Consider the following 15,207-nt stretch of genomic DNA (forward strand, 5'->3'; position numbering starts at 1 on the left):
TACTCACTCACCTTCAGTGTCAGCACCATCCTACTCAGGCCTTAGAAGTGAAGTTATAAACTGGAAGGAAAGATCCTGTACTTGTTTTATTGTTTTTGCTAATGGTTATTATATCTCTAACTGTAATATGCTATACTAACCTATACTATTCTATATTATTGGGGTACAGAGTGAGCTCCACTGTAGATAACAAATAGGGATTTAACATTTATGAGTCAAATAAATATTTTGGAGAAGCAACAGGAAGTGAGCATCCTAGCAAGACTGAAACATACTGACTTATCCTGCTTTCTCTTCAGTAACAGTCTTATTTGATTTTTAAAAATTCATTTCATTTGGAAAATGTAAAGATATCTTCAACTTCCTCAATCCTATGGCTTACATTTATTCAGAGGACAAATTCATGCTTGCTGAACTATTCTTGAAAACCCGACCACTCACAATGACTTTGATGGCTTTCCTAAACCAAGGGTAAAATAAAGCATAGATCAAGGGGTTCATGGCTGAGTTGTAATAAGCACACCAACAGCAAATCTCATAAATATAGGCTGGGGTTATGAAGCCCATAAAGGCATCAATTAATGAGTCAATACTGTATGGTAACCATGAGATCATGAATGCTATGACTGTGATACCAAGGGTTTTAGCTGCTTTTCTCTCTCTCTTGGCTACTCTGGATTTGTAACTGTCTGATGATGAATCTGTTTTGCTACCGGTATTTTCAATCCTTTTAGCCTGTTGTCTGGCCACAAGAAAAATATTACAGTAGAGAATGATCATGACAAGGGTAGGTATAAAGAAGGACAGAAAATCTATCAATACCCAGTTTTGATTTACAACTGTCTGACAGCCTCCTACACAGTTGAGGGCACTAGACAATTCCTCTAGCCCTTTCTCATTGGCACCCGTGTAGAACACGGAACCACTGTAAGTAATGGGTAGGATCCAGGAGATGCTGATGCATATGCATGACACAGACACTGTGAACTTGGTGGGATAGACCAGAGGGTCAGTAACAGCAATGTACCTGTCGATGGAGATGAAGCACAAGTGGAAGAGAGAAGAGTAACAAAATGCTGTGTCAAAGCATGTGTGAAAAGTGCAGAAAGTTCGCCCAAAGTACCAGCAGCTCTCCACAGACTTGACCATGCTGAAGGGCATCACAGTCACTCCCACTAGAAAGTCTGCACAGGCCAGAGAGGCAATGAGAAAATTGGTTGCTGAGTGCAGCTGCTTGAAATGAAGGATGGCAGTCATCACCAGGAGGTTTCCAAACACGGCCAGGACAGCCCCAAAGCCATACACCATGTACAGAATCACGCAGGATGCGAGTGAGTAGGGGGTCTTCACACAGGATCCGTTCAGGTGCTCATAGCAGAGCTGCACAGCTGCAGTGGGGGATGAGTTGCTCATGATCTGCCCTTTACATTCAGAGAATTCTGTCCTCGATTTCCAGACTTTCAATGCTTCTGAGGGAAAAACATACAGTAGGATGCCTGAGGAAATTATCACATATTAGTACTATTGTTTTTCAATTTTCCGTTTTTTTTTTACTATAAATCTTAATTGTGTTCAATAGCAAAATAAAATACAAAAAATTACATTGGCCAAGATCACTAGGAGTTAGTTTTGACTAATGCTTAGTTTCCTTGATTTGGTAAAGTCCTAAATATTTTTAGGTATTTTACCTCCAGAGTTCCTCTTTTTAACAGGGTGTGATATGAGAAGTAATTGTAGACGGAAAGCATCATCTCCTGTTAGGTTTATCTGCATTACTGCCTAAAGCACACAGTCCTTGCAGATAAATGAATGCCATCTATAGAAAAATCCCTAGATGGAATCCCTGTAGAGCAACGTGTGAAATTGGAAGATTGTTTTCAAGAGTGATTATTAAGACGGTTATTCTACAAAATGACTCCTCACATTGTTAGGTTACTCATTACATTTCTACAAAAAAAAAAAAAAAAGCCAAAGACTTTTTTTTCTTCTTAGACTTGAAAATTTCCCCTATTCTCACTTCTGTTGTGGACCCTTTCTTGCATTTTTATTACAAAGATAAAAGAGGGTATGAGCAGTGACAGTGAATACTTGGCTTTTTTCTCCAGTTAAGAATCAGCTTTGCATCTTCACTGGACACCAACAAACAGAAAAAGGAACACACACTGTGAGCAACTTGCAATGAAAGCACTGAAAGCTCCATTTGTTGTATTTAGACACATCTTGCTTTCTGAGCTTCTGTTACAGTTAGCGCTGGTAGAGAGAAGATCATTGTGTTCTTAGGGTATTGTCACTGAAAGCAGATTGCAATGTCTCTCCATCCATGTGAGAAATGGGTGTAAACCCCCCAAGTCCTGCTTCTGTGAGATACTCACAAACAGAAGACTTCCCATTCCCCTCTGCAGTGGGTTCCATGCTATCCCTGCCCCAACCTTTGCAAAAGATATGTCCTTGTTCTAACCCCCCAAATCAGATCTTCTTTGAAAAAGAGGTCTTCATGAATTTAATAAAGAGATCACCCTGTACTATGAAGAAGGGCATTAAATCCAAGAGCAGTGTCCTTCTAAGGGACAGAACTTGAGAAACAGGGAGAAGAGAGAAGATGGCTCTGTGAAAATGGAGGCAGAGAATGGAATGGTGCCACCAGAAACCAAGGAATGCTTGGAGGATCAGAAGCTGGAAGAGGTAGAGAATGACTCTCCCCAGAGCTGTGGGAGGGGAGCATGGCTTGTCAATGCCTTGATTTCAGACTTTTGGTTGCAGGACTGTGAGAGAATACATTTCTGGAGAGAATAGTGCCGGCAAGATTGTGGTTGTTTGTTATGGCAGCCTGGGAAAGTAAGACACTCTCCTGGATGATTTTCATTAGATGGTTGGCAAGGAAGAAAATGTAGCAAAGTATCAAAGGGTGAAAATCAACACAAGTCATTCAACAAGCTGGATTTCACAGCTTTGAAGGCAAGTTGCAAACAATGAGAGTGTCTGTTGTCAGACAATTAGCAGTCATAACCTGATACTGTAGGTATAATTATGTTCATTTTAAACAAAATATTTTTAGAGGAGTTTTAGGTTCAAAACAAAATTGTGTGGAAGGTACAGAAAATTTTAAATCCAGCTTGTACGTCTGGAAGTTTTCGATTCATGTACTGTTGAAGCCTAGCTTGAAGGATTTTGAGCTTTACCTTTATAGCATGTGAAATGAGCGAATTTGTGTATATGCACCACATCTTCCTTATCCATTCATTTATAGATAGACAGTAATCTTGCTTCCATGTCCTGGCATTGGAAGCATGTAGTACTAACCATTGGACCACCAGGGTCTCCTTTCATTCTCCTCACTGTGCTGAGTGTCAGAACCACCACCCACCAAAAAGTCAGCCAAGGTCAGAGAGGTGATGAGGAACTGAGCTGGAGAGGACAGCTGTTTGCAATGAGGCCAGTGAGTAGAGCTGCTGGTACTTCAGAGAGCTTTATTATCAACTGCACTATTATTTTGAAGAGATCTTTTGTTATTCTGCTAACTGTCATTGAGTTTGATTTCTACTCTTTATGTCATTTCTGAAAAAGTGATGAGCTACAATACACGAGTTTGGCATAAGCTATAGGGGGAGCCTACCTTCTAAGCTGGGAAGGCAATGTCCCTGGAGAATGATTGTACAGGGGTTTGAATCAGAAAGTACCAAGGGTAAATCCTGGATATGTAATCTTGGACAGCTTACTTGAACTCTCCTGGCATCAGATTGCTCAGCTCTGATTTGGGAGTAATAATACCCACCATAAAGGGCTGTCGAATAGAGGTAAGGTAGGAAAAGACACAACTTATGCTTAAGTCCAATTAATTACTATATTACATTACCAATAATATAGAATAGTACAGGTTAGTATAGCATAGTAGAGTTAGAGATATAATAACCATTAGTAAAAATAATAAAACAAGTACAGGATCTTTCCTTTCAGTTTATAACTTCACTTCTAAGGACTGAGTAGAATGACGGTGCTGACACTGAAGGTGGGTAAGTGATGAACGCCTGTAAGCAAGAGGTGAAGGCTAGAATGCAGTTGGCTTCCTAGAGCAAGTGAGCTGGAAAGCCTGGTGTCAGTGATTAGATACCCAAATTGCAGGGATTTCAAGTACAGGTCCATATTCTAAAATTCTAAAATCTATAACATTGAAAGGTTGTTTCTAATTAATTTGTTGACAAACACTTGCACGAGGCTATTTCTAGTGTTAATTTCTTATCAGTCTATCTGAATATTCATGCAGATACATTAATATTGTTTTGACTATCTGAGTATTGATGCGGAAATAATGCATTGATGACAAGTGCTTCACAATATCCACTGGTATATTCCAAATATTTAATGGATAGGCCTTTTAAATGAAAAAGTAAAAGAGTCTGAATTCTACAAGTCTTACGGGTTTCAGATAAAAGATTGTGTCTAGTAAACTACAAGTCCTAAGTAAGGACAGAGGCAGGGTGGAGGTGATATTCTAGAAGGAGAGAATTTCTAGGAACTATAAGGCACATTAGTGCATGGTCAAGAGCACAGACTCTAGATCCAGTTGTCCTAGGATTGAATTTAGGCTTTCCCCAACTTCATAACTGGCCCAGGTCTCAGTATTTTCAGCTGTGAAATGGGGACGATAATTTTACCTTCAACAAAGAGTTAGTACGATGATTATTATTAAATTGAAGAAAGTAGGGAAAACCACTAGACCATTCAGGTATGACCTAAATCAAATCCCTTATGATTACACAGTGGAAGTAAGAAATAGATTTAAGGGCCTAGATCTGATAGACAGAGTGCCTGATAAACTATGGAATGAGGTTCGTGACATTGTACAGGACAGGGATCAAAACAATTCCCATAGAAAAGAAATGCAAAAAAAGCAAAATGGCTGTCTGGGGAGGCCTTACAAATAGCTGTGAAAAGAAGAGAAGGGAAAAGCAAAGGAGAAAAGGAAAGATATAAACATCTGAATGCAGAGTTCCAAAGAATAGCAAGAAGAGGTAAGAAAGCCTTCTTTAGCGATCAGTGCAAAGAAATAGAGGAAAACAACAGAATGGGAAAGACTAGGGATCTCTTCAAGAAAATCAGAGATACCAAAGGAACATTTCATGCAAAGATGGGCTCGATAAAGGACAGAAATGGTATGGACCTAACAGTAGCAGAAGATATTAAGAAGAGGTGGCAAGAATACCCAGAAGAACGGTACAAAAAAGGTCTTCACGACCCAGATAATTACAATGGTGTGATCACTGACCTAGAGCCAGACATCTTGGAATGTGAAGTCAAGTGGGCCTTAGAAAGCATCACTACGAACAAAGCTAATGGAGGTGATGGAATTCCAGTTGAGCTATTTCAAATCCTGAAAGATGATGCTGTGAAAGTGCTGCACTCAACATGCCAGCAAATTTGGAAAACTCAGCAGTGGCCACAGGACTGCAAAAGGTCAGTTTTCATTCCAATCCCTAAGAAAGGCAATGCCGAAGAATGCTCAAACTACCACACAATTGCACTCATCTCACACGCTAGTAAAGTAATGCTCAAAATTCTCCAAGCCAGGCTTCAGCAATATGTGAACTGTGAACTTCCTGATATTCAAGTTGGTTTTAGAAAAGGCAGAGGAACCGGAGATGAAATTGCCAACATCCTCTGGATCATGGAAAAAGCAAGAGAGTTCCAGAAAAACATTTATTTCTGCTTTATTGACTATGCCAAAGCCTTTGACTGTGTGGATCACAATAAACGGTGGAAAATTCTGAAAGAGATGGAAATACCAGACCACCTGATCTGCCTCTTGAGAAATTTGTATGCAGGTCAGGAAGCAACAGTTAGAACTGGACATGGAACAACAGACTGGTTCCAAATAGGAAAAGCAGTTCATCAAGGCTGTATATTGCCACCCTGCTTATTTAACTTATATGCAGAGTACATCATGAGAAACGCTGGACTGGAAGAAACACAAGCTGGAATCAAGATTGCCGGGAGAAATATCAATCACCTCAGATATGCAGATGACACCACCCTTATGGCAGAAAGTGAAGAGGAACTCAAAAGCCTCTTGATGAAAGTAAAAGTGGAGAGTGAAAAAGTTGGCTTAAAGCTCAACATTCAGAAAACGAAGATCATGGCATCCGGTCCCACCACTTCATGGGAAATAGATGGGGAAACAGTGGAAACAGTGTCAGACTTTATTTTTCTGGGCTCCAAAATCACTACAGATGGTGACTGCAGCCATGAAATTAAAAGACACTTACTCCTTGGAAGGAAAGTTATGACCAACCTAGATAGCATATTCAAAAGCAGAGACATTACTTTGCCAACAAAGGTCCGTCTAGTCAAGGCTATGGTTTATCCTGTGGTCATGTATGGATGTGAGAGTTGGACTGTGAAGAAGGCTTAGCACCAAAGAATTGATGCTTTTGAACTGTGGTGTTAGAGAAGACTCTTGAGAGTCCCTTGGACTGCAAGGAGATCCAACCAGTCCATTCTGAAGGAGATCAGCCCTGGGATTTCTTTGGAAGGAATGATGCTAAAGCTGAAACTCCAGTACTTTCGCCACCTCAGTGGAAGGGTTGACTCATTGGAAAAGACTCTGATGCTGGGAGGGATTGGGGGCAGGAGGAGAAGGGGACAACAGAGGATGAGATGGCTGGATGGCATCACTGACTCGATGGACGTGAGTCTCAGTGACCTCCGGGAGTTGGTGATGGACAGGGAGGCCTGGCGTCCTGCGATTCATGGGGTCGCAAAGAGTCGGACACGACTGAGCGACAGATCTGATCTGATCTGATTGCTAAAGCACATGATTCAGTATTTAACAGAGCAAGTGTTCATAACTTTAAATGTTTTATATACATATATGTATATGTATAGATATATGTATTATAGTTGTGGAGAGAATGACGGAGTGCTCAGAATTAACATAAAGATGCAAAAAGGAAGAAGGACCCTGTGCCCATGTTGACAATATTGGAGAGAGGCAAGACTGGTACAGTCTGATGACCTTAGGGGTTTCTGGGAGGTTGCAAGGTGAATGCTCCACCACCATGAAGAATAATGCAAAGGATGCCCCCTCATTGCTCTGCTGTGAAAGAGCAGAGACTTCAGATGAAGACCAGTTTCCTAAAAGGTGCACAGAACTGACACAGAAGAAAACATGTTTGTAAAGTTAAATCTCAGTATTTATTTTTTGTAATGTCTTTCAATCTTAATTCATTTATGTTGAAATGCCAGTCTGGGGATCAGTACCAGTCTGGGGGTCAGGGGAGAATGAGAACAATAAAATGCATGTCTCATATTGTTTGTTCAATTTACAGAACTGCCCTTTATTCTTAAATAATCTATTTCTTATATATTGATATTAAAACATACTTTTTTTCTCTGATGCTGCTGCTGCTAAGTCACTTCAGTCATGTCTGATTCTGTGCGACCCCATAGACAGCAGCCCACCAGGCTCCGCCATCCCCGGGATTCTCCAGGCAAGAATAATGGAGTGGGTTGCCATTTCCTTCTCCAATGCACGAAAGTGAAAAGTGAAAGTGAAGTCGTTCAGTCGTGTCCAACTCCTAGCGACCCCATGGACTGCAGCCTATCAGGCTCCTCCGTCCATGGGACTTTCCAGGCAAGAGTACTGGAGTGGGGTGCCATTGCCTTCTCCTTTCTTCTGTGAAATTCAGCCAAAACATAAAGCTGTCCCTGCTACTGTTGCTGCTGCTGTCTATGATGTCCTGAGTTGGCAAAGTTTATATTTGGCAAGTATCTGTTGGTTCCTTGAATTTTTTTTTTTTTTTTTTACAAATTTTGTTATTTCTGAAACCCAAGTTTCTAAGAACTACCATCCTGAGACATTAGTCTTTTTAATAACAAAGGTTGTATTTTTGCATAGAATAACCCTAAAAATAAACCAGGGCAGCCTCTGGTCAATTCCAAACTTTTGAGACAGTGAAATATCTTCCAATAGAAGCAGATATATGAGAAATTAATCACATATATTAAAAATAAATAAATAAAATGCAAAAAAAAAAGAAAAAGCAATATCTAACATCGACTATGAAAAGAGTTGTGCTGAGTCTTTCTATATTGTTTTTGCTACTCATCAAAACTTATTAGAGGAATCTATGCTATTTGCTACTCTAGTGTTTGACTCTCTCCTATATTCCACATATAGTGGGAGGTCCATCTTAGAGGTATTCATATGAAGAGCTGGTTATCATCCTCTGAGGAGCACACATTTGGGGAGAGAGGGGGACACAATATACCAAACAGATCATCAGAAAGCAGAAAGCAGTGTAATAGACAAATGAACAAAGTGGTTCCTGAGAAGGCAGGGGCTATGTAGATATACATTTACAACCTCTATTGTTCTCGCTTTTCATTCATGAAAAAATGAAGACACACGTTACCAGGTATTGCTGGGACTTCCCTAGTTGTCCAGTGGCTAAGACTCTCCATTCCCAATTCAGGGAGCCTGCTTTCAGTTCCTGGTTGGGGAATTAGATCCCACATGCTGCAACTAAGACCCGGTACAGTCAAATAAAATAAAATAAAATAAAAATAAAATTATAAAGTACTGTTAATATATGAGCTATTAAAGGAGCACATGATTTGCAAATACAATCATTCTTTATCATAATAATATATGATATTCATGAAAAAATTGTATGCAATTTGCAAATTTGTAACACTCAGGTGCCTTGAAATGTTTTGAAAGTAGAAGTCTTGCTGTGGAGAAGCAGCTCAAAGGAACCAAATAGTTATTAATAGAAACAATAAGATTGTTTGTATTTGCTTGATGTGCTGACCAATCCTGCTATAGAAATTACAATGTAATTTATCTAAATGATGCTCCCTTCACCCTTAGAGGGGGAAACCTTATACAGTAAAATATATAATGAAGAGGTCTAGGTTGAACTGATATGTCACAGGAAATCAATTATTCCCACCAGTGTCCCCATATCTCCAAAGACTTTTGTCTAACCTTTCCTTTATGATGACAGGATTTTTCCTTTGAAATAATTAGTACAAAGCGTGTTTTCATATTGTTCCCAGAAACTTGATGGCAGTGGCTGGGCCACAACAGGGGAGAAAATTTACTTACTGGTTATTTCACTTAATTTCTGACTTCCTGGATGTGAATACTGGCTGTGTGTGTGTGTGTGTGTGTGTGTGTGAACACTCAGCCACATTTCACTCTTTGCGGCCCCATGGAATGTAGGCTGGCAGGTTCCTCTGTTCATGTAATTTTCCAGAATACCTGACTGGGTTGTCAGTCCTTACTCCAGGGGAGCTTCCTAACCCAGGGATCGAACCTGCATCTCTCGTGTCTCCTGCACTGGCAGGCAGATTTTTTACCACTAGCACCACCTGGAAAGCCAGAATACTGGCTCTATTCTTTAGCGGATATGCCACCTTGGGCATGAGACTCACTTCTTTATGCCCTAGGTTCCTCATTTATGATGTAAAGTAATAATAATATAGTAACAATATTCCCTTGTACATGGAGTTGTTGTGAAGACTGAGTGGGGGAGGTAAGGTGGTCCCAAGTGCTGAATGAAAGATCCATAATTTAGACAGCACTCTTAGGGTTAGATGGTTTTTATCGTTGTACCCTGCCAGTTCCAAAGCTCATGTGTTACATACCAGAAACACTTAATCAGTGTTCACTGACACAAAGGCCAGTAGACTAGCTCGCATACAGCCAGAGTAAATTAAGAAGAGAAATGAGGGCAAGTGCTTGTTGTTTTCTTAATAAGAAAGTTCTAAAATATTTATAATTATAGACAGAATTGAATGTTGACCTAGGAAAGGAAGTGGTAAAACTAAATGTTTTGTCTAATATATGTGCAAGTCTACTAAAACAAAAGGAAGACAAGTATAAATGCATTAAACTAGATGTTAGAGTGCTTATTTGAATCCAGAAGCTTTATGACATTCAGCAGACTTTTAAACTTTGATTTTAGCTTTTTCATTTTTAAAACGAGGAAGAATGATTTCTCTATATCTTGTGGCACAGGATTAGAGAAAGTTACTGCACTGAAGAAGGCAAAGTGGTTGTCTGAGGAGGTTTCACAAATAGCTGATGAAAGAAGAGAAGTGAAGAGCAAAGGACAAAGGGAAGGATATACCCAACTGAATGAAGACTTCCAGGAATAGCAAAGAGAGATAGGAAGACCTTTTAAAATGAACAATGCAAAGAAATAGAGGAAAACAACAGACTGGGAAAGACTAGAGTTCTCTTCAAGAAAACAGGAGATATCGAGGGAACATTTCACCCAAGGATGGGCATGATAATGGACAGAAATGGTAAGGACCTAACAGAAGCAGAAGATATTAAGAAGAGGTGGCAAGAATACACAGAATAACTATATATAAAAGGTCTTAATGACTCGCATTAACCACGATGGTGTGGTCAGTCACCTAGAGCTAGACATCCTGCAGTGAGAAGTCAACTGGGCCTTAGGAAGCATTACAAGGAACAAAGCTAGTGGAGGCAATGGAATTCCAGCTGAGCTATTTTAAATCCTTAAATCTGATGCTGTGAATGTGCTGCACTCAATATGCCAGCAAATTTGGAAAACTTAGCAGTGGCCACAGGACTGGAAAAGGTCAGTTTTCAAACCAATTCCAAAAAATGGCAATGCCAGAGAATGTTCACCCGAGAATTGTACTACCATACAATTGTGTTCATTTAACATGCTAGTAAGGTTATGCTCAAAATCCTTCAAGCTAGGCTTCAACAGTGAACCGAGAACTTCTGGATATAAAAACTGGGTTTAGAAAAGGCAGAAGAACCAGAGATCAAATTGCCAAAATTTTTTGGATCACAGAGAAAGCAAGGAGAGTCCAGAAAAATATCTACTTCTCCTTCATTGATTTCATGAAAGCCTTTGACTGTATGGTTCAACAAATTGTGGGAAATTATTCAAGAGATGGTAATACCTTATCACCTTACCTGTCTCCTGAAAAACCTGTGTGCAGGACAAGAAGCAACAGTTAGAACCGGACATGGAACAAAGGACTGGTTCAAAATTGGGAAAGCAGAAAGACAAAGCTGTATATTGTTACTCTGCTTATTAAACTTATAATCAGAGTACATCTGAATGTCCTGGCATGTGTACATCTGGCATATGTAAACCTGGCATGTGAAATGCCAGAATGGATGAATTGCAAACTGGAATCAAGATTGCCAAGAAAAATGTCAATAACCTCAGATATGCAATAATACCACTCTAATGGCAGAAAGTAAAGAGGAACTACAGAGCCTGTGAATGAGGGTGAAAGAGAAGAGTGAAAAGCTGGCTTACAACTCAGCATTCAGAAAACTAAAATCATGGCATCTGGTTCCATCACTTCATGGCAAATAGAATAGGAAAAAAGCCGAAGCAGTGACAGATTTTATTTCTGGCGGCGGGGGTCGGAGGGGGCGGGGCTCCAAAATCACTGCTGACAGTAACTGCAGCCATGAAATTAAAAGACGCTTGCTCCTTGGAAGGAAAGCTATGATAAACCTAGACAGCATAATAAAAAGCAAAGACATCATTTTGCTGACAAAGGTTCATAGGGTCAAAGCTATGGTTTTCCAGTAGTCGTGTATGGATGTGACAGTTGGACCATAAAGAAGGTTGAGCACCAAAGAACTGATGCTTTCAAATCGTGGTGCTGGAGAAGACTCTTGAGAGTTCCTTGGACAGCAAGGAGATTAAACCAGTCAATCCTAAAGGAAATCAACCCTGAATATTCATTGGAAGGAACTGATGTCAAAGCTGAAGCACCAATACTCTGGTCACTTGATGTGAAGTGAAAGTCGCTCAGTCGTGTCTGACTCTTTGCAACCTCATGGACTATAGAGTCGAGGAATTCTCTAGGCCAGAACACTGGAGTGGGTAGACTTTCCCTTCTCCAGGGGATCTTCCCAATTCAGGGATCGAACCCAGGTCTCCCACATTGCAGGCAGATTCTTATCCAGCTGAGCCACACCTGATGACAAGAGCCAATTCATCAGAAAAAACCCGGATGCTAGGAGAGATTAAGGGCAGGAGGAGAAGGGGGTGACAGAGACAGAGGATGAGATGGTTAGATAGCATCATAGACTCAATGAACATGAATTTGAGCAAACTCTGGAAGATAGTGAAGGACAGAAAAGACTGGTATGCTGCAGTCCATGGGGTTGCGACAAATCAAACATGACTTAGTGACTGAGCAACAACAAAGATTGTATTTTTGAAAGCAGTAAATCAAAATAAGTTGATGATTTTCACTGTCAGAACTAAAGAGTTGAGGGTAAACTAATGCTAAGCAGTCTAGGGTGCCTTTAAATCATTTGTTTCATCTTTAACCATCAAGTAAAGATGGGAGAGAGTTTCTCACAAGTACATTAAATCAGAAATAATACACAATCTCAGGAAAGGTTTACCAACTGATAGCATTTGTTTAATAATAATCAGAAATGATAACCCTAATATATGATTGATTTACATTAAATGAGAAATTAGAGAAATAAACAAGGATATTTTGATATATATTCATCCCTGTCCAATGATATGATGCTCTGATTTTTCAAACTTGATATCTGATTGCTACAAAGTAAAATTAGAATAGAATCAAGAAATTTATTTTAAAAATTATTTAAAAATACAGAAATATACATTCTCTAGTCTTGGTACCAAAAACAAGTCTCCATGTCTGAAAAGTTGACCGGCTTCTATACAATGTGAATTGCTTAACTTGTTCAGTTTCAAATTTGTGGGTTATATAAAATGCATTTATCAGCCTCTGTCATCTTTTTATATCCTTCATTTCAGTTCTGTATTTTTTAGAACATATCTGTAATTTGAGCTTTCATGTATATCATTGAAAATCCTTATAACTAATCTTTGGAGCACTGCAAAAGTGAACAAAACAGAAAGCTAATTTGACATAAAGTACAATAAAAAATGACAATGTTAAAAACTCGTGTGTGCTCTAAACATATGTTAATCGGCAAAATTTATAAAGTCAGCCAAAATTTTATGAGCAGACAATCACCAGGAAATAGCCCACTCAACAAATGAATGCTATTTATAACATCAATTACCTTTCCCAGGGCAAATAATTCGACAGATATTATAGTCAATACTTTTATCTCTGGGTTTATTTTACCTGACTCTGAGATCATATTTCTGGACTCACAAATCTGAACACCTGACAAGGCAGAGTCACTACATTGCCCTCCCTGAGCCAGAATATCTCTAAGTATTCCCCAGCTACATTTACACTGTAATAGTAATTTAAAAAACATTTCAAAGGAATAAAGAGAAACTATAACCAGGGATTAAACTATTATAAAGTAATAAAAGGGAGGATTTAGAATAACAAAACATTGCAGTTTCTGTCTATACATTCTTTTACATTTTCTCAAGAATGTTACAAGGAAGGGATTAATAACTAGAGATGTACAGTGAAGATCAGAGACAAGTAGCAACCCAAGATCAATGTTAAAATGTCACGTTTCTGGCTCTAAGGTCATGCTGTTTCCATAACAACCAGGTTTTTATGTTATATTGACCAAAGAATGATGAAACTGAATTTAAGTCTTCAGGTCATAATTTATTATGAAGCATAATTTATTCTTTTACTTTATAAGATCTTGCATGTATATGATTACATTTTCTACCCAATGATGTGTTTACTGTGAATCTATATTCAATTCCTCCATCTAAAATGTGGGCTTACCCAGAAAATAAATTTACTGTTGAGGAATTCTCTCTCAAGACTTTGCCTGTGACAATGAGTTTGATGGCTTTTCGAAACCAAGGATAAAAGAAAGCATAAATCAAGGGGTTCATAGCTGAGTTATAATAAGCAATCCAAACCAATATTTCATAAACATATGTGGGAGTGATGAAACCTAGGAAGGCATCAATGATGGAATCCAGAAAGTAAGGCAGCCAGGAGACCAGAAACGCTAGCACTGCAATGCCCAGTGTTCTTGCTGCCTTTCTCTCCCTCTTGGCCACTCTGTCTTGGTAGCTGTTTGAGCATCGCCCAGTCTTACTCCTCAGATTCTCAATTTTTCTAGCCTGCTGTTTAGCAATGAGGAAAATTTTGGAGTAAAGAACTATCATCGCAAGGGTGGGGATGAAAAATAATAGAAAATTCACCAATACCCAACTCTGATTCACTGCAATTTGACAACCTCCCACACAGGTGAGAGCACTTACTAGATCCTCCAGTCCAGCTGCATTCACTCCTGTGCCAAGAAGGGAAAAAGTATAAATAATGGGAAAGAGCCAAGAGAAGACAATACACATGCCAGAAACAGATACAGTGAACTTTGTTGGATAGACCAGGGGGTCAGTGACGGCAATGTACCTGTCCAGAGAGATAAAGCACAAGTGGTAGATGGAAGCGTAACAGAATGACCCATTAAAACAAGAGTGGAGTTGACAGTAACTCTCCCCAAAGTACCAGCAGCTCTCCACGGACCTCACTGTGCTGAAGGGCATCACAGTCACTCCCACCAAGAAGTCTGCACAGGCCAGGGAGGTGATCAAGAAATTGGCTGGAGAATGCAGCTGCTTGAAGTGGAGAATGGAAATCATTACCAAGAGGTTTCCAAATACAGTCAGCACAGCTCCAAAGATGAACACTGTGTACAGGATGAGGCGGGGGCCTGGTGAGTAGGGGGTTTTCACACAGGATCCGTTCAGGTGCTCGTAGCAGAGCTGCACAGCTGCAGCAGAAGGAGACGCACTGCTCATGATTCTTTGATTTGATACCTGGAAACCTGTCACCCTCTGTGGCCCAGGATGTCATTCCAGTTTTCAAAATGTCCTTAAAGAAAAGATAAATACAATGTCAGCACTTGCCAGTGTATTCTGTCTTTAATTCCTTGTAAGTGCAAATCTTCACTTGCATGTTTAGAAAGTGATTCATATCCTCATGTAAAATGATCACTTCCAAATGAATAAGAAGTTAATTTTCAACATTACATAAAATGCTGTTGATTTAAATTTTGAAAAATCTTCCCTAGTTTTTCATATTAAAGGAGAGGTTGTCTTCAAGAAGCTTTTACAGGATACATGTTCGAATGCCACATTTTATTAGCATTATTTTCCTAATTTATCAGAACAATGATAATGACCCATACACTCCCTCCCCTCAGGAATGTAACTAAACAATTTCAATCCCCAAAGCCCTTAAGATTGAATCCCCATAAGTTCA

The 15,207-nt window shown here is 39.4% G+C and overlaps 2 protein-coding genes across 2 annotated transcripts; both read right to left on the reverse strand.

Annotated features, from left to right (window-relative positions):
• Positions 1-384: 384 nt before the first annotated feature.
• On the reverse strand, positions 385-1,419 carry LOC139184838 (trace amine-associated receptor 6-like). The gene has a single exon (XM_070795631.1). The coding sequence runs from the start codon at positions 1,411-1,413 to the stop codon at positions 385-387; it is 1,029 nt and encodes a 342-aa protein (XP_070651732.1). The 5' UTR covers positions 1,414-1,419.
• Positions 1,420-13,712: 12,293 nt separating this feature from the next.
• Positions 13,713-14,744, reverse strand: LOC109563548 (trace amine-associated receptor 7a-like). Its single transcript, XM_070795642.1, has one exon. The coding sequence runs from the start codon at positions 14,742-14,744 to the stop codon at positions 13,713-13,715; it is 1,032 nt and encodes a 343-aa protein (XP_070651743.1).
• Positions 14,745-15,207: the final 463 nt, after the last annotated feature.

This window comes from Bos indicus, chromosome 9 (assembly GCF_029378745.1).
Source record: "Bos indicus isolate NIAB-ARS_2022 breed Sahiwal x Tharparkar chromosome 9, NIAB-ARS_B.indTharparkar_mat_pri_1.0, whole genome shotgun sequence".
NCBI classification, from domain to species: Eukaryota; Metazoa; Chordata; class Mammalia; order Artiodactyla; family Bovidae; genus Bos; species Bos indicus.